Here is a 21,639-nt window from a genome sequence, read left to right as displayed (position 1 = left end):
TGAAATGCCAAATGCTGCTCAGATTTTATTTATTTTTGTCTAAGAAAACCATCTTCTCCAAGGGATCTTGGATTCCTTGCTGGCCTGTGATGTTGTTCATACAGTTGCATAATTACTGAGACACTCCATCACATGCAGATCTTATTAATATTCATCATGGAATGGATACATGGGATGGTCTATTAACCTTAAATGAAATAGAAAAGTAAAAATTTAAATTAAAAATAAGATGAAGGTTGAGATTTCTTCCCCGACCCCACACCACCACCGATCACACTTGATAGTCACACTTGTTTATAGCAAGAGTCATTCTGTGAACAATGTAGGTTTATGAATGAGGGATCTAGTGTGTTCTTGTGCACGAGACACAAATAGTTGGCAGGTTGTTACAGTAAGTAGTTAAGATGGTGTCTTGGCTTTTATTGCAGGAGGGTTACAAGTTAGCAATAGGTAAGTGTTCTAACAGCTGTACAGTTTTATTTTAAATAGGTGACCAAAATGGTAAGAGCAGTGTGTAGCAATGTTACAAAATTTTGAGATGTAAAAAATCAAATCTGTAATTTATCCCATCAGATAAAGCATAAAAAGAAATTTAATTTGACACCTAATACACTTTCATATCTCATGTATTTAAAAAGTTATGGCCATTTTCATACTCGGAAATTAGCATCTTGTTCCCTATTGATTTTCTATGGACGTAACAAAATAGCTGTGATCGTGGACAGTCAAAAGCCCATAACTTTCTTAAAAATTAAGAGAACTGAATGAAATTTTCAGTTATCATAGATTGAACCATTCTGAAACAAATATAAAATAATCTTACTTGGATGACCTGAAATTAAAGCATATAATTAGTTAGTTACCCAAGTGTAGCTAATTTCAAACTTCAATTACTAGATTTAAACATCTATCCATTTCTTAATAAATTATTAACATTTTTAAATAGCCTAAGTGTGGGAGGATAATATTCATAAATAATTCACAATAAAACATGATTTTTAAATCTCATTTACATTAATTTATAGGCCAAATGGAAGGAATTTAGTGTTCAATTGCTGTAAATTAAAGTCCATTTTAAATCAGCTTTCTAGTGGGATCCTGTGAACGCGCTGGTTTAGAACGTTCACATTGCGGTAGATTTGTGCCCTCAAATGCCCAGAAAAATACTGCGGGATATAATGGAGCCAAAATGAGCTACTCGCAATATTAAACTTTGTATAAAGGGATCTTAAGAAGCCCTTTTTAATGTAAAAATAAGCTACATACCTTCTGTGGTTTGCTCTATGAGACCCTGACGGCTGTCGGTGGTCGCGGGTTTAGAGATTGATTTTTAAACTACTATAACTATTATCCAAGGCCTTTAAAACTAATAATAGCTTTTGCGACGGGGTCTTCCAGCGATTTTTCGTTAATAATTAACAAGGCTGAACATCTTCGATTTGAACAGCCTAGAGAAAATCGCGTTTTAAACCCGCCCCCCTCTAAACGGCGCCAAAATCGCGCACACCCGCAGCGACAGATTTTCAGCGACGCTTCAGGTAGGCTTTGCAACATACCTACAGTGTGGTAGACTTTGCAGGTGGAATTGGGGGGAGGGGGGGTGGTCAGGCAGAAGGGCAGGAAATCTACAAAAAATTTATTCTTAAAAAAGGAACTGGTAAATACGGTGTGGCAACCTTTATTTCAGTGTGTAACTCTCATATTTTAACTTTACTGCAATTCCAACAGGGCCAGAGCCTTGAGCTGGCATTTTGGTAAAATTACAAATAAAAAGCAGAAGGAAATAGCAAATGATAGTGGAAATTAAATTAAATGTAGTTGAGGAATAGTTAACATTCAGAAACATAACCCTGGTACCCCCCCTCCCCAGTCACCACTTCATACGGTTACAGTGGCGCAGCGGTAGAGTAGCTACCTTACAGTGAATGCAGCGCCAGAGACCCGGGTTTGATCCCGACTATGGGTGCTGTCTGTACGGAGTTTGTACATTCTCCCCGTGATCTGCATGGGTTTTCTCCGAGATCTTCGGTTTCCTCCCACATTCCAAAGAGATACAGGTTTGTAAGTTAATTGGCTTGGTATTTGTAAAAATTGTCTCTAGTGGGTGTAGGATAGTGTTAATGTGCGGGGATCGCAGGTCGGCGCGGACCCGGTGGGCCGAAGGGCCTGTTTCTGCACTGTATCTTTAAACTCTAAACCTACTCACAGCCTGACTCCAGTCTGCAAAGACTGGGCCCTCGTCCAATACCCACCCCCTCCTTGATGCCCAACATCAGTCTGGCCACTTCTCCATTACCAACAATATAAATTGAGGAGGTGGAGAGGATATTCAGAAGACAGAAAAGCCGGAAATCTCCAGGACTGAACAATGTTTCCCCTTCTACTCTCAAGCTCTGGTATTTTATTTCATTCACATGCTTAAACTATAATGTTTTATTCTTAATTGTTTACTGTATGTCGTGCTGTTACTTGCGAGCGGAGAACCAAGGCAAATTCCTTGTATGTGTACATAGAAACATAGAAAATAGGTGCAGGAGTAGGCCATTTGGCCTTTCGAGCCTGCACCGCCATTCAATATGATCATGGCTGATCATCCAACTCAGTATCCCATACCTGCCTTCTCTGCATACCCCCCGATCCCTTTAGCCACAAGGGCCACATCTAACTCCCTCTTAAATATAGCCAATGAACTGGCCTCAACTACCTTCTGTGGCAGAGAATTCCACAGATTCATCAAAAGATTTTTTCATCTCGGTCCTAAAAGACTTCCCTCTTATCCTTAAACTGTGACCCCTGGTTCTGGACTTCCCCAACATCGGGAATAATCTTCCTGCATCTAGCCTGTCCAACCCCTTAAGACAGGGGATACCCCTTGACCCCTAGGCCAATAAACTTATTCAATGTTGACTGAGGATTTGGTATCATGTCCCCCGGCAAGAAAAGCTACAAGTTGTTGCTTGATGCAATTATTAAACATTCATTATTTAGTACTGAATTTAGTTTTGTTCACAAGAGGTGGGACATAATACTAAATGTTTATTCGGCACTCAGAGGCTGCAAGGAAAAGCCTTTCTTTCTCCAGCGCTAAAAGCAATCCCATCGCCCTGACCTACTGCATGTTCAACTCAGTCCAATCAGAAAGGGAAGAATCTAGTAGAGCAAAGCATCTTAAGTGCATGTTTAGCAGAGCGTGGGTGGGACAAGAGCTATGGACAATAAAGTCTTCAAATCACAAGTTGTGTTGTGTCCTGAAATGCTTGTAAATCTGTCACCCAGAGTCCAAAACTAAGCAAAGGCTCCCATAGTTTCTTTAGCGTGCAGGAGTTCCCAAATAGGAGTAAACAAATTTAGGGCATCACTATTTCTGTTTTGTCCCAGCAGAGTTCAGAAACTAAGGGAGCACCAGGGACAACCTGCTATACTATCAGAGCAATAGCCTTCAACCCACAAATCTTGAGATTTTCATCAAGCTGAATTAATAATTAGTAAAAGCTCCAGGTCATACAAACAACAAACACTGGATAGTATCCAATAAGGCTTACCCTCAGCTCAATGCTCTCCCATTTAAGCCCTTAATATGTCAAATATCGGAACAAAGAACAAGGTGTGCTCAGGTTGAGAATATTAGCATCTGAGTATTTTCAAATGAATACTGAAGTAACGTCGCATAGTTTGAGGAATGGGTACACTTGGATACAGGACAGAGTGCCTCGTCATAGTTTTTCAAGAGCAACAAGGCTTAGGGCAAAATTGGTCAGTGTGTCTTTTGTGTTCGGAATAGAGTTAACCTCAAAAAAACCTCAGCCCCCTGCTGTACTCACTCTATACCCATGACTGCGTAGCGAACCACAGTGCGAACTCCATCAAGTTCGCTGACGACACCACTATTGTGGGGCGTATCACTGATGGGGATGTCAGAATATAGAAGAGAGATCGAGCAACTGTCCATATGGTGCCAGCGCAATAACCTGGCCCTCAACACCAGCAAAACCAAGGAACTGATTGTGGACTTTGGAAGGCGTAGGAGGGGGACCCACAGCCCCATTTATATCAACGGGTCGATGATTGAAAGGGTCAAGAACTTCAAATTCCTGGGTGTGCACATCTCTGAAGATCTTTCCTGGTCCGAGAACACTAACGCAATTATCAAAAAAGCTCATCAGTGCCTCTACTTCCTGAGAATATTACGGAGAGTCGGTTTGTCAAGGAAGACTCTCTCTAACTTCTACAGGTGCACAGTCGAGAGCATACTGACCGGTTGCATCGTGGCTTGGTTTGGCAATTTGAGCGCCCTGGAGAGGAAAAGACTACAAAAAGTAGTAAACACTGCCCAGTCCATCATCGGCTCTGACCTTCCTTCCATCGAGAGGATTTATCGCAGTCGCTGCCCCAAAAAGGCTGGCAGTATCATCAAAGACCCACACCATCCTGGCCACACACTCATCTCCCTGCTACCTTCAGGTTAATTGCCTGAAGACTGCAACAACCAGGTTCAGGAATAGCTACTTCCCCTCAGCCATCAGGCTATTAAACCTGGCTCGGACAAAACTCTGATTATTAATAACCACTTTCTGTTATTTGCACTTTACCAGTTTATTTATTCATGTGTGTATATATTTATATCATGGTATATGGACACATTTATCTGTTTTGTAGTAAATGCCTACTATTTTCTGTGTGCTTAAGCAAAGCAAGAATTTCATTGTCCTATACAGGGACACATGACAATAAACTCACTTGAACTTGAATTTTACTTGCCAGGCAAAGCTCCCAATCTTGTAAGACAGCCAACAATTTGAATATATTCAAACAATTTGAACAGCCAACACTATGGATCACCAACAATTTGAATATAGAATTTAGCATCCAGGGCATTGGAAGAAACTACTGAGACTTCAGCAGTGGCACATGACAGCATTAGAATGGTTCAAACGTGCCAATGTTAAGAAATGGAACAAATGACAAATATTCAGAGATTGCGTAATGGGGAAATCTATATGTGCAAAAAAATACGCAGTGATGTATTTTCAATATTATGATTACCACTGGTGATGAAATAAATCACACACCGTGTTTAGATTTCTTTTAACTGACAGAATAAATCATGTCAATTATATATTTACTCACTCTTCAAGAATTATGTATCGGCCATCCTTGTTTAATCCATTGATACTTCCCATCTCTTCATCAGTCAGCTGGAAGTCAAAAATCTATAACAATATAGGAACATCCTGTCACAGCCAGATTTGTGAAATGCTACATTTCCTTTACTAAACACACCAAATGTCGGATACATCATAAGTTTACACACAAGGAGTTTGATGATAGAATTATCTTCACTCATAATACATCACCTCTCTCAGAATTCTTTTGGTAACTTATGCAGTAGAGATGGTCACTTTGCTCATCATTCATTACATATCTTTGCTGAAGGGGCTACATAGTCAAGAATGTGTATTTGTCATATGCATTGGATATGAACTGGAACATGAAGAGTCCTGCCCCAAAAAAGAAACATAGAAAATAGGTGCAGGAGTAGGCCATTCGGCCCTTCGAGCCTGCACTGCCATTCGATATGATCATGGCTGATCATCCAACTCAGTATCCTGTACCTGCCTTCTCTCCATACCCCCTGATCCCTTTAGCCACAAGGGCCACATCTAACTCCCTCTTAAATATAGCCAATGAACTGGCCTCAACTACCTTCTGTGGCAGAGAATTCCAGAGATTCACCACTCTGTGTGAAAAATGCTTTCCTTATCTCGGTCCTAAAAGATTTCCCCCTTATCCTTAAACTGTGATCCCTTGTTCTGGACTTCCCCAATATCGGGAACAGTCTTCTTGCATCTAGCCTGTCCAACCCTTTAAGAATTTTGTAAGTTTCTATAAGATTCCCCCCTCAATCTTCTAAATTCTAGTGAGTACAAGCCGAGTCTATCCAGTCTTTCTTCATATGAAAGTCCTGACATCCCAGGAATCACTGGTGAACCTTCTCTGTACTCCCATCTGACTCCCAAAATGGCATCTACCCATTCCTTCCAAAGATGCTGAGTTCCTCCAGCATGTTGTGTCTTGCTCAATTAAATTCTTATCCTTTGCAGTGTTAGTCATATTAGATGCAACAACAATAAATACAGTAAATCAACGAGTAAAACATAAACGAGACTGTGATAGACTAAAAGCCAAAGTACATAAAGTCAAGTACATAGTACAAAAAGAAAGTACATTGAGTGACCATCAAAAAATGATCGTGCTGGGGTATAGCAAGATTTTACCAGCAGCTGAACTCTGAAATATATCAATACAAGTTCTGACGGAAGACCATTGATGAGAAATGCTATCAAAAATTATTGCAAGTGCTAGAAATCTGAAATAAAAATAACATGTTGGAGACAGGCAAAGTGTATTAATGAAAAGAGAAACTAAGTTAACCTAGCAAGAGAAAGGCCCTTCATCAGATGTGAATTGTTAACTTTGTTTCTTTCACCAAAGGTACTACCTGATCTATCGAGTGTTTCTAGCAATCCATTTTAGTTTTAAATCTCGAGCAGTTGCAGTATTTTGCATTTGGATTGTGCCGGAGGATTGGCGTACTGCGCATGTTGTTCCATTGTTTAAAAAGGGGTCTAAGAGTAAACCTAGCAATTATAGACCTGTTAGTTTGACGTCAGTGGTGGGCAAATTAATGGAAAGAATACTTAGAGATAATATATATATGCATCTGGATAAACAGGGTCTGATTAGGAACAGTCAACATGGATTTGTGCCTGGAAGGTCATGTTTAACTAATCTTCTTGAATTTTTTGAAGATGTTACTCGGGAAATTGATGAGGGTAAAGCAGTGGATGTTGTGTATATGGACTTCAGTAAGGCCTTTGACAAGGTTCCTCATGGAAGGTTGGTTAAGAAGGTTCAATGGTTGGGTATTAATGGTGGAGTAGCAAGATGGATTCAACAGTGGCTGAATGGGAGATGCCAGAGAGTAATGGTGGATGGTTGTTTGTCAAGTTGGAGGCCAGTGACGAGTGGGGTGCCACAGGGATCTGTGTTGGGTCCACTGTTGTTTGTCATGTACATCAATGATCGGGACGATGGTGTGGTAAATTGGATTAGTAAGTATGCAGATGATACTAAGATAGGTGGGGTTGCGGGTAATGAAGTAGAGTTTCAAAGTCTACAGAGAGATTTATGCCAGTTGGAAGAGTGGGCTGAAAGATGGCAGATGGAGTTTAATGCTGATAAGTGTGAGGTGCTACATCTTGGCAGGACAAATCAAAATAGGACGTACATGGTAAATGGTAGGGAATTGAAGAACGTAGGTGAACAGAGGGATCTGGGAATAACTGTGCACAGTTCCCTGAAAGTGGAATCTCATGTAGATAGGGTGGTAAAGAAAGCTTTTGGTGTGCTGGCCTTTATAAATCAGAGCATTGAGTATAGAAGTTGGGATGTAATGTTAAAATTGTACAAGGCATTGGTGAGGCCAATTCTGGAGTATGGTGTACAATTTTGGTCGCCTAATTATAGGAAGGATGTCAACAAAATAGAGAGAGTACAGAGGAGATTTACTAGAATGTTGCCTGGGTTTCAGCAACTAAGTTACAGAGAAAGGTTGAACAAGTTAGGGCTTTATTCTTTGGAGCGCAGAAGGTTAAGGGGGGACTTGATAGAGGTTTTTAAAATGATGAGAGGGATAGACAGAGTTGACGTGGAAAAGCTTTTCCCACTGAGAGTAGGGAAGATTCAAACAAGGGGACATGACTTGAGAATTAAGGGACTGAAGTTTAGGGGTAACATGAGGGGGAACTTCTTTACTCAGAGAGTGGTAGCTGTGTCGAATGAGCTTCCAGTGAAGGTGGTGGAGGCAGGTTCGTTTTTATCATTTAAAAATAAATTGGATAGTTATATGGATGGGAAAGGAATGGAGGGTTATGGTCTGAGCGCAGGTATATGGGACTAGGGGAGATTATGTGTTCGGCACGGACTAGAAGGGTCGAGATGGCCTGTTTCCGTGCTGTAATTGTTATATGGTTATATGGTTATAAGTCTTCCTTGGTGAATGGTCAGGCCTGCTAAAGGCTAATGGCCGACAACTATGAAAAGAAGATTACCTCTTTGTTCTGCTTCATGCGACCAGGATTGAAGCTCTTTGGAATAACAACCACGCCACGTTGCACTTGGTAACGTAGGATTACTTGAGCTGCTGTTTTACTATGTTTCTCACCAATCATTATCAGCACTGGATCATTTAGAAGGACGGGGTTTTTTTTACTGGACCTGTATTAGGAATTGAGATTAGAAAGATCACCGAGTTTGTCAACATTTCACCCATTCTCCCTCCAGCACGCTGTAAATGACAGTGTGGAAATAATGTATGTTACATACTTGAATGTGGAAATAAGTTTGATTAATAAAAGGCCCTGAAGAAAATGGAGCTGACCAAATGGAACTGACCAAGAGTGCTACGGGTTGGCATGCTGCAGGCAAGCATTAAAGGGAAATTAAGCTAAGGACTACAGATTCCTCCTTTAATTCAACAAAACAGGGATTGCTGCATAAATGGCACTGGTCAAGAGGCATTTGTGAACACAGAGAATACCTTTGTTTCAATACACAGGGAGAATGCAAGGATTGGACAGGACCAAAGAGGAATCTTCCAGATTTCCAAATGGTTGTACAGCAGATTATCTGAGATTCACTATAATTAGGAAAGCAAGCAGAATGTTGGACTCTACAACAGACTAGCGGATAGAGTACAAAGTAAGTAAATCCTGCCACAACCACTTATGGCACTGGTAACATCAAGCCAAAGTGTTTTCACTTTATGTAATGCTTGCATTGCAAATACACTGGACTTCAGTATATTTTCCACATAGGATCTCAACCTTCTCATTAATCCTCCAATGCTCCTTCTCCCTTTTGTGCTGTCACGGGCCAAAGATCCAGAGGGATCGATAGTGGTCGCATTTCTTCAAAGAAACTTTGAGCACATCCGTGAATATTGTTGCTCAGTCCATCCAGAAATCATTTCCCATGACAAACACGAGAAATAGACAGTCTGTTTAGGAGTGTGGTGTTCGGCATGAGAGTGGACAATTCTGCCGCTTGTTCCCTTACCCTTCACCTGGATTCATAGGATTCGGTGGAGTTAGAGATTATTGTATACCTTCAATCATCAAAGTGTCTCTGCAGGTAAACCCGGTCTCAGATATATGTGAGAGAGCAGGATTCATTGCTGTCTGCTTGATATGAGTTTGTGCCAGGTCTGAAGTCTTAAAGCGCTTTCTCACGGGGCGACTTGACGCAAGAGTTAACCAGAGTTGAACATCGTGGGAACCGCTTGCGATAACCGTACGGCATTCGTGGACCACCGTGGCGCTAACGGCAGGTACTCGTGTAACTTGGTGACTCGGGAGAAAATTCAAGCAAGCTTGAATTTCTCCAAGAGTGACTTGTACACTTGTGGTTGAACATTGCAACATTATATGGACGTAGTGGACAGTGCGATATCCGTAATAACTCTTGCGGTTACCGTGGGAACTCCTGCGAACGGTGAACCCGGAAGCTGGACAGAGGGGACAGAAGGTGAGTAAAAATTGTCTTCTGTGGGATTGAATTTAAAAAATAAAGATTTGCATCCGCATATGGACATCAACTTATTCATGAGTTATGTTAATGAGATTCAAGAAAATAGCTATAATCTTTAAAAGGGACTTTACTGAAAGGTCCCGCATTTTTATGGTCCGTGAGAAATTTTTCACATGTACTTCTTTGAGAGATACAGCTCGGAGTCCTCGCCGACTAGCGATCGATGCCTTTCCGAAGCAGGGTCCGGAACGCTACCAATCAATGTTCTCCAGAGACCCGTGTAAAGGAGTGAACTGCACATGCTGGTTTAAACCGAAGACAGACACAAAAAGCTGGAGTAACTCAGCGAGTCAAGCAGCATCTCTGGAGAAAAATAGGTGATGTTTCGGGACGAGACACATCTTCAGACTCAATTCCGATTAGGATGTCTGAAGAAGGGTTCAGATTCGAATCGCCACCTATTCTTTTTCTCCAGAGATGCTGCCTGACCCGCTGACTTACTCCAGCTTTTTATGTTTTTATTCCCAGATCTGACTTACCTGCTGAGTTACACCAACATTTTGTGTCCTTTTGTGCGTATTAACCAGCATCTGCAGTTCCTTTAGACATTACCTAACTTCAGATTTTAGAGATATAGAGCGGAAACAGGCCCTTCGGCCCACCGAGTCCGCGCCGACCACCTATTCTTATACACTCCAGGGACAATTTTACAATGTTACCGAAGCCGATTAACTTACAAACCTGTAAACTCTGGAGTGTGAGAGGAAACCGGTGCACTCGGAGAAAACCCACGCGGTCACAGGGAGAACATATAAACTCCATACAGACTGCACCCATGGTCAGGATCGAACCCCGGTCTCTGGGGCTGTGAGGCAGCAACTCTACCACTGTGCCGCATGTAGTCAGATTTAATAAATTGCTGGTGTTGCTTCCAAAGACAGAGGCATTAATAATATTAGATCAGAATTGCATCTTTCCGCTAATAGTCAATTATTAGTCAATTAACAATAGAATCAATTATTGTTGGTGACATTTCACCTACGAATATCAGACTATTTTCGCAGAGGTAAGGGCCAATTAGGCATTGCAAAAGGTATGAACACTTTTAAACATTTTTTTCCGACTATTTTGTCAAATGCAAATACAGGGAGAATGATCAAAGTGCTCACATGGCTCACTCTGTTAGAAGCGTTCTGAGTTTAAATGTTCCGTGTATTCCTTCTTAAAGTATAAATTTTTGTGTGGCCAGGGGTGCGATTGAGAACAGCTGGGAAAGGGCGGAGGGGGCGTCACGAATAACAGCGTTTCCCTGGCCATATTATGGCCCATTCCCCAACCGTAACATTAATCAAGCTGTCTAACTCCGCCTTCACACCATCCCCCTGTGACATGGGTTAGTCATCGTTGGGCGGGCTGTGGGCCGAATGGCCTGCCAACAGGAGTCGGAGACTTGACACTGAGACCCATTGTGCAGGAAGGAACTGCGGATGCTGGTTTTTACCGAAGATAGACACAAATGCCACCTGTTCATTTTCTCCAGATATGTTGCCTGACCCATTGAGTTACTCCAACATTTTGTGTCTGTGTTCACTATGAACATTGAATTATTTAATTTTAGGTAACTTCACTCTCTCTCTCTCCCCCCCCCCCCCCCCCCCCCCCCCCCCCACCCCCCACCCCTCCCCCATGCAGTAAATGTTGGTTAACCAGTCCAAGGTTTGCAATGATGGTTCCCTCTTGGGATCACACTATCCCTAGTCAACAACTGGCCTATCAGGGAACCAAATATAGACATAAAGTGCTGGAGTGACTCAGTGGGTCAGGCAGCATCTCTGGAGGAAAGGGTTAGGCGACATTTCGGGTCGGGACCCCTCTTCAAAATACCCTGCTGAGGTCATCTGTTGTTGGCCCTGATTTGTCCCGGTCTTTTCTTGCTTCCAGTTCCCCCCTACAATCATCCCGAAGAAGTGTCCCGACCAAAAATGGAATCTATTCCTGTTCTCCAGAGATGATGCTTGGCCCGCTGAGTTACTCCAGCATTTTGTGTCTAACTTGCTGATTCAGACAGTTTTTGATTATCAAGGATTCTGCGCTGACTCTTTACTCTGAAACACACGTTGGAAATTTAAACTTGGGCGCAACTAACATCGTCTTACTACCGTGGGAACTCTTTAACTCAGCGGGCAGGCAGCAGTTGATTGTTGCTCCCTTCAGTTTCGCAGGGGGTCGGGACAGGACTGGAGTTGGGAGGGAAAGGTGGGGGAGTCGAGGGTGAGGAGGGGGAGACAGATGGGGGTGTCTTCATTTACTGGCGGCGGGTGTCTGTCACTGAAACAGGCAGGTGAGATTTCACATCCACCTTGTGTGTGCCTCTCTCTCTCTCTCCCTCCCTCCCTCTCACACAGGCTGAGAGACTCTGCCTCTGTGAGTGTACGTCTCTTTCTCCCCCTCTCCCACACACAGTAAGACCGAGGTACTGTGCTCAGTCCATCTGTGTCTCCCACATACACAGTAAAACTCTGCTTTGTGTGTGTATACACGTCTCCCCTCATTCAACCAAGGGAGGATATTTATAGTGTGTGAAAAAAAAGTGACATCATTTGTGCCACGTGATGATTTAACTACACTTCAGAGTTCACAATGTTCATTCAAGATTTAACGGGAAAGCTCGGGAGACGGACAAGTCACTCGCACAAATAACAGAAATGCCGAGTACCGTGGGAACTCTTTATCTACCCCCCGTTATATCGTGTGATATCGTGCTAGACCACGACCACTTCACTCTGGTTACATCTTGCGTCAAGTCGCCCCGTGAGAAAGCGCTATTAATCTTCAAAGAGCCCTTTCCACAGTTGATCAAAGATGGTACTGGGAAAAAAACAAGGAACTGCAGATGCTGCTTTTCAAAAAAAAAAAAAAAAAAGATAAAGTACTGAAGTAACTCAGTACGTTAGGCAGCATCCCTGGAGAACATGATGAGATGACATTTCGGGTCTGGACCCTTCTTCAGACTAATCAGTACGAAGTGTCACCTATTCATGTTCTCCAAGTATGCTGCTGACCGGTTGAGTTACTCTGGCACTTTATGTCTTTTTTGGGTACTGGACAACCTTCCCCATGCCATTAATTCTCTGAGCACCCAAATAAATGTCATTCCCCATTCACCTTACTCATGGTGAACCAGATGCCTATACCATATACAACAACATCTATATACATTATATGGGTGAACCTGAGAATTTTATAATCAAACTTTAATGTTTACAGAAGGCATTCAACAGTATAGTTAATACTTAGAGGACTATCAAAATACAGTATGCTCTGAATTCAGCTTGGTGGTTCTGAAATACTTACCACTCAGGATGTTGTGATGTTCCCAAGGGACTGTAGCCCACTAGAACAATATTGTTGCACTGACAGTATTTCAGTAGTTTATTCTGGGTTAAATAAGGATGGCACTCCACCTGCAAAAAAACAAATATTCTAGGCTATCCACACATTCGGTGGAAATGTCTCGCACAAAAAATAAATTGGTACCTTTGCAAAGCACAGCAGCAGTATGCTAAAAGCAGCAGCTTTCATTGTCTGAAGAAGGGTCTCGACCCAAAACATTACATACAGGGCATAACTTTAAAGTGTAATGGATAACGTTTAAAGAAAATGTGCAATGCAAGATTTTTTTTTTTTTTTTTTTTTTTTTTTTAAAACAGGGGTGAGTGCCCACAACGCTCTGCTGGGGGTTGTGGTAGAGGGAGAGACGTTAGTGGCATTTAAAAGGCTTCTGGAGAAACACATAGATATGCAGGCATATGCAGGGATATGGATAATATGCAGGCGTTTGAAAGTTGGTCTTGGCATCATGTTCGGCACAGTTGTTGTGGGCCAACAGTACTTTACTGTTCTATGTTCTACATGTCCATGAGCAAAGGAACCAGGTCAATTTCTCCAGGCCCAAGAGCAGTTCCTTGTATCTACACAACCTTGTAAATAAGTCTGCATAAATCCCTCTTCTTCCACCACCATAGCCAGGTCAACCTGCCCCTCGACTACATCATAGGGGCACTAGAGATAAAACTCTGGGAAGATCGCACTTCAGCAAATATCAGGGTCACAACCTCTGATAACGTCAGTTGCCTAGAAAACTAGCTCCTTCGAAAAGGTGAATAAATTTACGTCCTATGACAGTATTGTTGGTGCAGACTTGGAGATCTCAGTATTACTAATATACAAGAGGTCCTGCTGCTGACTGACCCTTGTTGCGCTTGCATCAGAACACGTCTTATTGGGAGCCTCCAAGGTTGATCAATTTGTACCACGCTCTCCCTACCTTCTCTGTGTCACAGGGGCACTTGCACAAGGCAGCAGGGGGCTGAAAATTTGAAATTCTGTAGGCATTTCCAGCAACTCGAGTAACTCAAAAGATCTCTTCCGCAGTTGAAGCAAATTCCCTCATCACCAGGGAAAACAACTTTGTTTAATTTAGGGTTTAGAGATACAGCATGGAAACAGGCCCTTTGGTCCACTGAGTTCATGCTGACCATTCATCACTCCTTGGAGGAGAAAGTGAAATACTGGGTCTGGTTCATCAATTGTATATTGGATTGTTCGTCGATTCTTACCTGATTACACACCGGCTTGTATTTCAGATTGGGCATCTTTACAATCATCTCCAGCTGTCTGCGGTTGAAGTTAGACACTCCGATAGAATGCACTAGGCCAGCATCCTTGCAGCATTCCATGGCCTATATTCAATAAAAAAGCAACTTAATTTCACATCATTTACATTCCCCTCCCTTTCCAATTCCCAGTAATTTCTCCAATATCTTTCTCAGCTTTATTAACAGTGATTGTGCATGCTGGCATGTTCTTCATCTAAACTGGGCAACAGATTGTATCCACTCAGAAGACCAATCTAGATGCATTTCTCAACAACAGCCCAGCAAAAGGATTAGGCCAGCCACTCCTATTATTTTTCCTTAAACCAGGGAAATTGAAACTAAATATTTACCACTGGGTGAAAAATCGAATCTGCATGATCAGTGGACTTCATCTGAGGCACCTGGGGAAAGTGATGTGGTTCATTACTTCCTATCTAACAAAGTTTGCATGCCTTTATGAGATTTCTCGAACAAATGCACACTACTTTAAGGTAGACAAAAATGCTGGAGAAACTCAGCGGGTGAAGCATCTATGGCACGAAGAAAGTAGGCAACGTTTCAGGCCGAAAACCTTCTTCCAGTTCAATGTCTGGGTCAGGCAGAAAGTTGGATTTAAAGAACAGAAGTCCATTTCCATTCCCTTTTAATAACTGGGTTCAGTAGCGATCAAAGTGCTTGGTAGTTTAGTATTTTGTTTGCGCAAGTTGATCAAGGGAGCATAGCCCTGAACAGGAGCAATCCACGTTTCATGGAATAGCACACATTTACCTGAAAAGGCAAACACATCTAGATTTAACCTTTAGACCGCCTAACATAACCAGTAGTACAACACCGCTTCTGCACAACACAAACGCATCATCCAGCTGCTACAGTGTGCATCCAACTCCCAATATTGAATGGTTAGCATGGTGGGGAGTTATTGCTCCTTGCTACTAGGTTGCTTGTCTAGTAGTTTAACCACAAGAGTTCCATGCAAGCTCCTCTACAGGGCATTTTAACTTTAGTTTAGTTCTATTTCTCCCTCGGGATGCAAGCAGAAGCCTCCACGTGTCGACAGAAACTGTCCCACAGTGACTGACTGAATTAGCCAATTCTGCAACCACCAGTCGTCAATCGTCACTGACCGACCGGAAAGACGTGATATGGAAGATGGCCGGACACGAGGAAGAAGATTTCTCCCTCTCCATTTTGCTCTATCAAGGAGTGAAAGTATAGATGTTCGAAGCAATTTCTTGAAAGATACATCTCCTATGGCCATGGGTAGAGTCGCCGCTTCACAGCGCCAGAGACCTAGATTCGATCCTGACTTCGGGTGCTGTCTGTATGGAGTTTAAACATTCTCCCCATGACCTGCGTGGGTTTTCTCCGGGAGCTCTATTTTCCTCCCACACTCTAAAGATGTACAAGTTTGTAGGTTAATTAGTTTGGTAAAATTGTAAACATCCCTAATGTGTGTAGGATAGTGTTAGCGTATGGGGCAATCGCTGATCTGTGCAGGAGGTGGGCCGAAGGGCCAGTTTCCGCACTGTATCTCTGAACTAACAAATAGAAATCAATAATTATCAGAATTCCAGTTTCAATTTCACTCAAATTATTTCACATTGAAAATAACCATATCAAGTACCCACCAACCACGTTTCACGGAGATCCACGTCATCTTTAAGAACCTTTCCATCTGCGTCCTTGGGGACCAGCTCCTCATCACTGGGCTGCAATAAAGAGATTCTGTGAGAAATTTTCCAATTATCCTAGGCTCCCTTTGTCCCTCATGGATGATGCAACACACTGCCATTTAGGCCCAAGGACCAGCAAATCCTCATTTTCATTATCTGGCAAATGTTGTGACACATGGTACCACTGGCGCGACTGCTACTGAGAAGGTAGGAAATGCTCAGATAAGACAAGATGTTCATTTGACCAGTTCAGGGATGTGGAGGTGAATCACATATAGAACTGAAGGAATACAATTGCACGAAAATCAAGTCACTATTAATACAACCAAAAGGACTTCAATTTGCATAGTTATGGAAATGAGATAATACACGAGTTTATGAGAACAGTCCAGGCAGCCTGGGAATTGTCATCAGTTAAGGCCTATTACATGCAGTGTTTCCACTTTGAAGGAAATTACCCGAAATTCGGGAAATTCTGGTTGTCTTCGGGTAATTTTAGGGAAATAAAATAATTTCAGGAAATTTCCCAGCCCGGTAAGCCTTTCCCAACTACGCACGTGCGGATACCAGGCTCACTGCGCACACGCGGGGAGACGCGAAGGGGTCCAATCAGGCCCGAGGGATGATTTGCGGAATAAAGAATGTACCTGTATATTTACAATCATCCGCGCCTGCTCAGTTGGGGGAGGCCCGTCATCCGCATCACAATTAAAAATGGCGCCAGTGACGTGGTCGGGACGCCATCTCCCCGCGCATGCGCAGTTGGGGCGTCAATTGCACATGTGCAGTTGCGGAAGGCTTACTGGGCTGGGAAATACCATCAAATTCCAGGTAATTTGGAATTCTATTTCAGGATTTTTTTTTTTTGAGGTGTGGAAGCACTGATTACATGGTGCAAGTTACATTTATACTCAAATGTAGTAAAAGACAACGTGTCGGCATGTCAGGCAGCATCTGTTAAGGGAATGGTCAGATGACATTTTGTGTTGGGACCCTTGTGCCAAAACTGTGCTGATTACTTTCAATAGACAGGAGTAGGCCATTCTTCCAACCAGCTTCCAACAAACTATGATACAAAGTTACAATACAGGAACACTCTGTGCTTCCACTACCGTGTAATGGGGGGGGGGGGGGGACTATGTATAAACACAGCTGTAATTTCTACATGGTGAAACCAAAATGTATAAAAATGGCCTTTATTAAAATCTGACACTTTAACCACATGTTATTTTTTTCAATTACAATCTCAAATTGTGGAGTACAGAATAAATGATGGGTCTCTATCCCAAACATTATGGAGGGCATTGTACAACATCCACTAGTTTCTACTTAAATATTCTGCTATTCAAATTCTTAAAAAAATTATTAGATTTTTCAAACACTATTTTCTTTTCATTAAACTATGCCAAACTCTGCTGAATAATATGAATGATTTTTAGGTTCCCTGGAATCTTAAGATAGATTCCACCATTTTGCTGACAACAGGTCTCTCACCCCTCAACTAAAGTAATCATATTACATTTTCTCCCTCTCAATCTACCGGCACAGTTCTGAGGTTCAGGAAGTTTTTATAAAGGCCCATTGCAAGCTAAACACTACATGTGTCCGTTTAGATCATGGGACGCAAGCTGTTTGGTCCAGAGAATTTACTCAATTATTTTTTTTACACTTCCTATTCTGATGTACTCATTTGTTTTCTCTGCATTTCTTCAGTGTTTATTGTGCCTTCTGCTGTGATAACAAATAAGTAAATGAAAATATCAAAATCAATAAGAAACTGGAGCTATTGTAAATCACAGGGCGGGAGTGGCGCAGCTGTAGAGTTGCTGCCTTATAGCGCCAGAGAGTCGGGATCGATCATGACTATGGATGCAATCTATATGGAGTTTGTACGTTCGCCCAATGACCTGCTTGAGTTTTCACTGGTGTGAGAGAAGGGTTAATAGGGATGGTTGATTTATACTAGAACTCTGAAAATTATAACTTAGAAAGAAATAAGGTGTCAGCAGAAGCCAGACTGCTGGTCGAAGAAAGTAACAATATACAGGACAGAGGAAACTTCTAGATAAAGAAGTAACAGATAAAAACTCCAGCAGAAGCCTTTGACGTCAGGAGATGTTCCGAGACGTTTCTGGACGTTCTCGTGGGAATGTGGGCTTTATGTTATGATTGGACGAAGCTCGATGGCGAGACATGAGGTAGTGACCATAGTGAAGAAAGGTATAAAAAGATAGATACAACCTCCATTTTTGTGTGTCTCTAGAGTATGATAGAGGAGGGACACCCTTTTCTGCGCAGAAATGTAATAAAGGAAAACTTGTTTCTTTGATTTTGTCTCTGAAGAGTTTGTGATTGATTTTGAATCTCACAGATGGGGGCTCGGTTCCGGGATCAATTACTCCAGCCAGCTGACGGGAGTAGACGGACGAAGGGAAGGTGCACCCTGCTGAGTTCAGCAGTCTCAGACTCCTTGCTTGCCGCCAGCTGTTTGAGCAGTAGTATCCAGGACCACACAGAGAGACACGAGAAACAAGTGATAGTGTGAGAGTGGTTGGAAATCGCGAAAAGTCAATCGAGCAATTTCTGTGCACAGAACCCAGGTAGGAACAATGACTAATAAAGTACTTCCTGGACGATTGTAAAGACCTTGTGGTTGACGCCCTGAAGGATTCAGGGGGCTGCAAGGCAAACCCAGAAGGGAGGGGAAAAGGCTGTGGGCCAAATCCCCGCATTCTGCCCAATAGTCCGTTGGGGCAAATGCTGGACCCTGGAGGGCAGGAAATACCCAGGGGTTGGAGAAGCCAACAATGATAAGGTATAGTCAGTTGGGGAAAATGCAGAGCTGCATATGGGCAGGAGATGTCCACGGAAAATGCAGAGCTGCATATGGGCAGGAGATGTCCACGGAAAATGCAGAGCCGGAGGGGGCCAAAATACCCAAGGGAAAGAGAAGACAGGGGCCGGGGTGGACGAAAATCACCCGGCCAACAAGACGGGGAGTCAAAGGGCAGAAGGGGAAGATAAGAAGTTCGGTAGAAATTAGACCCGAGGGAGGTACCTAGGAGAGGACCCTGAGGGGGAAGGGAGTTTGCCTCCTTGAAGATTCATTAGGTCTGACGAGAACAGTTAGATCAATAGGGAGTTTGCCTCCTTGAAGATTCATTAGGTCTGACGAGAACAGTTAGATCAATTCCTGAGAGACAGGAAAATTCCTGAGACAGGATGATAAGGGAGTTACTCCCGAAAGTAGCAGATAAGAAGACGGCAGAGGCCGCGAAAGGGGGATGTGATAGAAGACGGCAAAGGCTGGGGACAACAGTGCAGGCAGGGAGAAAATATAAATTGAATAATCTATTTGAAGTAAGAATGAAACAAAGTGATTTGTTTGAAAACCGGTTTGGAACAAATGGTTAAAATGAGCAAGTTGTAAAATTGAACACAGACGCCCCGTGGCGGAGGTGGGAATTCCCACTGTGTTTGGGCCGTGGGGGATTGCGAACAAGCTGCAAAAATTAACTCTTTGTATCCTGGTAACCTGAAAAAGAGAAGTTGTAAAAATCGTTTCTTGATGTTCTTTTAGATTTCTTGTCAGTAAAGTTAACTGGAAATAAGTTAATTGATGAAACATGACCAGCTTTTATGTTGTTTTATGGTAGACATTCAAGTTGAGAAACACAGACAGAGAGACAGCCAGACAGAGAGAGATTTTATTTATTTAGCGAATGCAAAATCCTTTAGCCAAGCAGTTGCCTCTTGATCTGCTGTGTGAAGGGTGACAAGTCCTCCTTTGAGTCTTTGTTGCAGGCATGCTTCAATGATGTGTTGTAAGGGAGTGCCACAACCACACCGTGGGGTTGGGCTGCTGCCCCATTTGTGAAGGCTGGCCAAGCAGGGGCCATGTCGTCCTGAATCTATTCAGCGTCGAGAAAGAGAGAGAGAGAGAGAAATACTTCAGAATAAAAGACAGCAGATGATGACCTTGGGAAAGGCAGGATATAGTTCAGACTAGGTCGGAAAATATGTTGAAATTGTATGGTGAAACGGAAAAAGTACATGTCAAAGAAGTTAAATTAAAATGAAGACAAAGCAGCTGAAACAGCATCTGGAAGAGATGTCCAGGGTAAGTCTGAATCAATTTAGGTATAAACACTAGAATGTCGTTTATGATGAATAAGGTAATTAAGAGGTTTGGTAAACCTACAGAAATCAGCTTTGACAACGGATTGTTTTCATTTGATGAAAAGAATAAATGGAACATTTGTGTAATGCTCTTCCATTGGCACTGAAGAAATGTTGCATGCAAACTAACCAGCCGTGGGTGGCACAATAGAGAAGTCCCTGCAGGGGACCGAGTTTGGAACAGTTACAGATCGAATAATAAAAAAAAAAAAGTATATGAAACAGTTAATAATGATATACAAGTCTATTTATGAACAGGTAAAGTAAAAGCTGTCGGAAATGGACCAGGAGGAAGGACCCTTTAAACCTGAAGTCAAGGTGTATGTATGAGTTTTCTAAATCACCGACCGATGTTCGTTTAGAAGGTTGAGATACCTAGTACAATTTCAATAATTACATGAGGGCTGTCCTGCAGGTACGAATAGATAATAGCCCTGAGGTAAGTGAACAAGAGGACAAAGAAGAGTAGAGTTTTAACAAGAACGTTGTTTGATATCAGTGGTGGGAAATAATGGAAAGGATACTAAAGGCAATATTATAGGGATTTGGATAAATAGGGTAGGATTAGGAAGAATTAGCATGGATTTGTGATTGTGATATTTGACTAATCTTCTTTTTTTTACCTTAAAAAAAGAGGTTATTAGGGAAATTGATGAGGTTAAAGTGGTGAACTTCAGTAAGGCCTTTGACAAGGTTCAATAAGGAAATAAGGTTGGTTAAGAAGAGGTTAGTAAGGAATAGCAAGATGGATTAAAAAGTGGCTGTATGGGAAATGAGGGAGAGTAATGGTGGATGGATGTTTGTCAGGTTGGAGGTCAATGACTAGAGCGGTACCTCGGGGATGTGTGCTGGGTCCACTGTTGTTTGTCATGTGAATCAATAATATGGATGTTGGTGTGGTAAGATAGATTAAGAAGTATGTAGATGATACTAAGAGGTGGTGTTGTGAATAATGAAGTAGATTTTAAAAGTGTACAGAGAGATTTAGGTCATTTGGAAGAGTGGGTTGAAACATGACAGATGGATTTAATGTTGATAAGTGTGATACATCTTGGCAGGACAATTCAAATTAGACGTACATGGTAAAAGATTGTGAATTGAGGAATGAAGTTGAAATCAGAGCATTGTTTATAGAAGTTGGGTTGTAATGTTAAATTGTACAAGGTATTGGTGAGGTCAATTGTGGAGTATGGTGTATAATTTTGGTAGGCATATTTATAAGAGAAATTGAACGAGTTAGATATTTGGCGAAAGAGAGAAGGAATACCCACCATAGAGGGTAGTGATGTTTTCTTAAGGAACTATTTACTGGCAGTATTTCGTTCTATTACAGAATTAAAAACCAAGGGGCTGCTGGCACAGAGTCCCGATCTCGACTTGCCACTCCATTCTGTGAAAGCAGAGAACTGGGATCTTGTAAAACCATGGAAGGAAGAAAAGCTGTAACCTAGGTGGACTGGACCCTACCTTGTGTTATTAATCACCGAGACAGCAGTACGAACAAAAAGAAAAAGGGTGGACACACGCAAGCCGATTTAAGG

General features: G+C 42.2%; 1 protein-coding gene across 1 annotated transcript in view; it reads right to left on the bottom strand.

The window, feature by feature from the left end:
• The window catches only part of LOC116983885 (aldo-keto reductase family 1 member C23-like protein), a 44,100-nt gene continuing 22,461 nt past the window's right edge, over positions 1-21,639 (bottom strand). Inside the window, exons 4-9 of the mRNA XM_033037776.1 lie at positions 15,875-15,955; positions 14,208-14,330; positions 12,943-13,052; positions 8,112-8,277; positions 5,128-5,210; positions 1-187 (exon numbers count right to left, since the gene is read on the bottom strand). Of these exons, the coding sequence (XP_032893667.1) occupies positions 145-187; positions 5,128-5,210; positions 8,112-8,277; positions 12,943-13,052; positions 14,208-14,330; positions 15,875-15,955 (606 nt within the window). The 3' untranslated portion in view covers positions 1-144. The remainder of the gene's footprint in view (positions 188-5,127; positions 5,211-8,111; positions 8,278-12,942; positions 13,053-14,207; positions 14,331-15,874; positions 15,956-21,639) is intronic.

This window comes from Amblyraja radiata, chromosome 19 (assembly GCF_010909765.2).
Source record: "Amblyraja radiata isolate CabotCenter1 chromosome 19, sAmbRad1.1.pri, whole genome shotgun sequence".
Classification (NCBI taxonomy): Eukaryota; Metazoa; Chordata; class Chondrichthyes; order Rajiformes; family Rajidae; genus Amblyraja; species Amblyraja radiata.
Note: the sequence above shows the minus strand (reverse complement) of the source record. Positions and strands in the feature narration are given on the sequence as shown.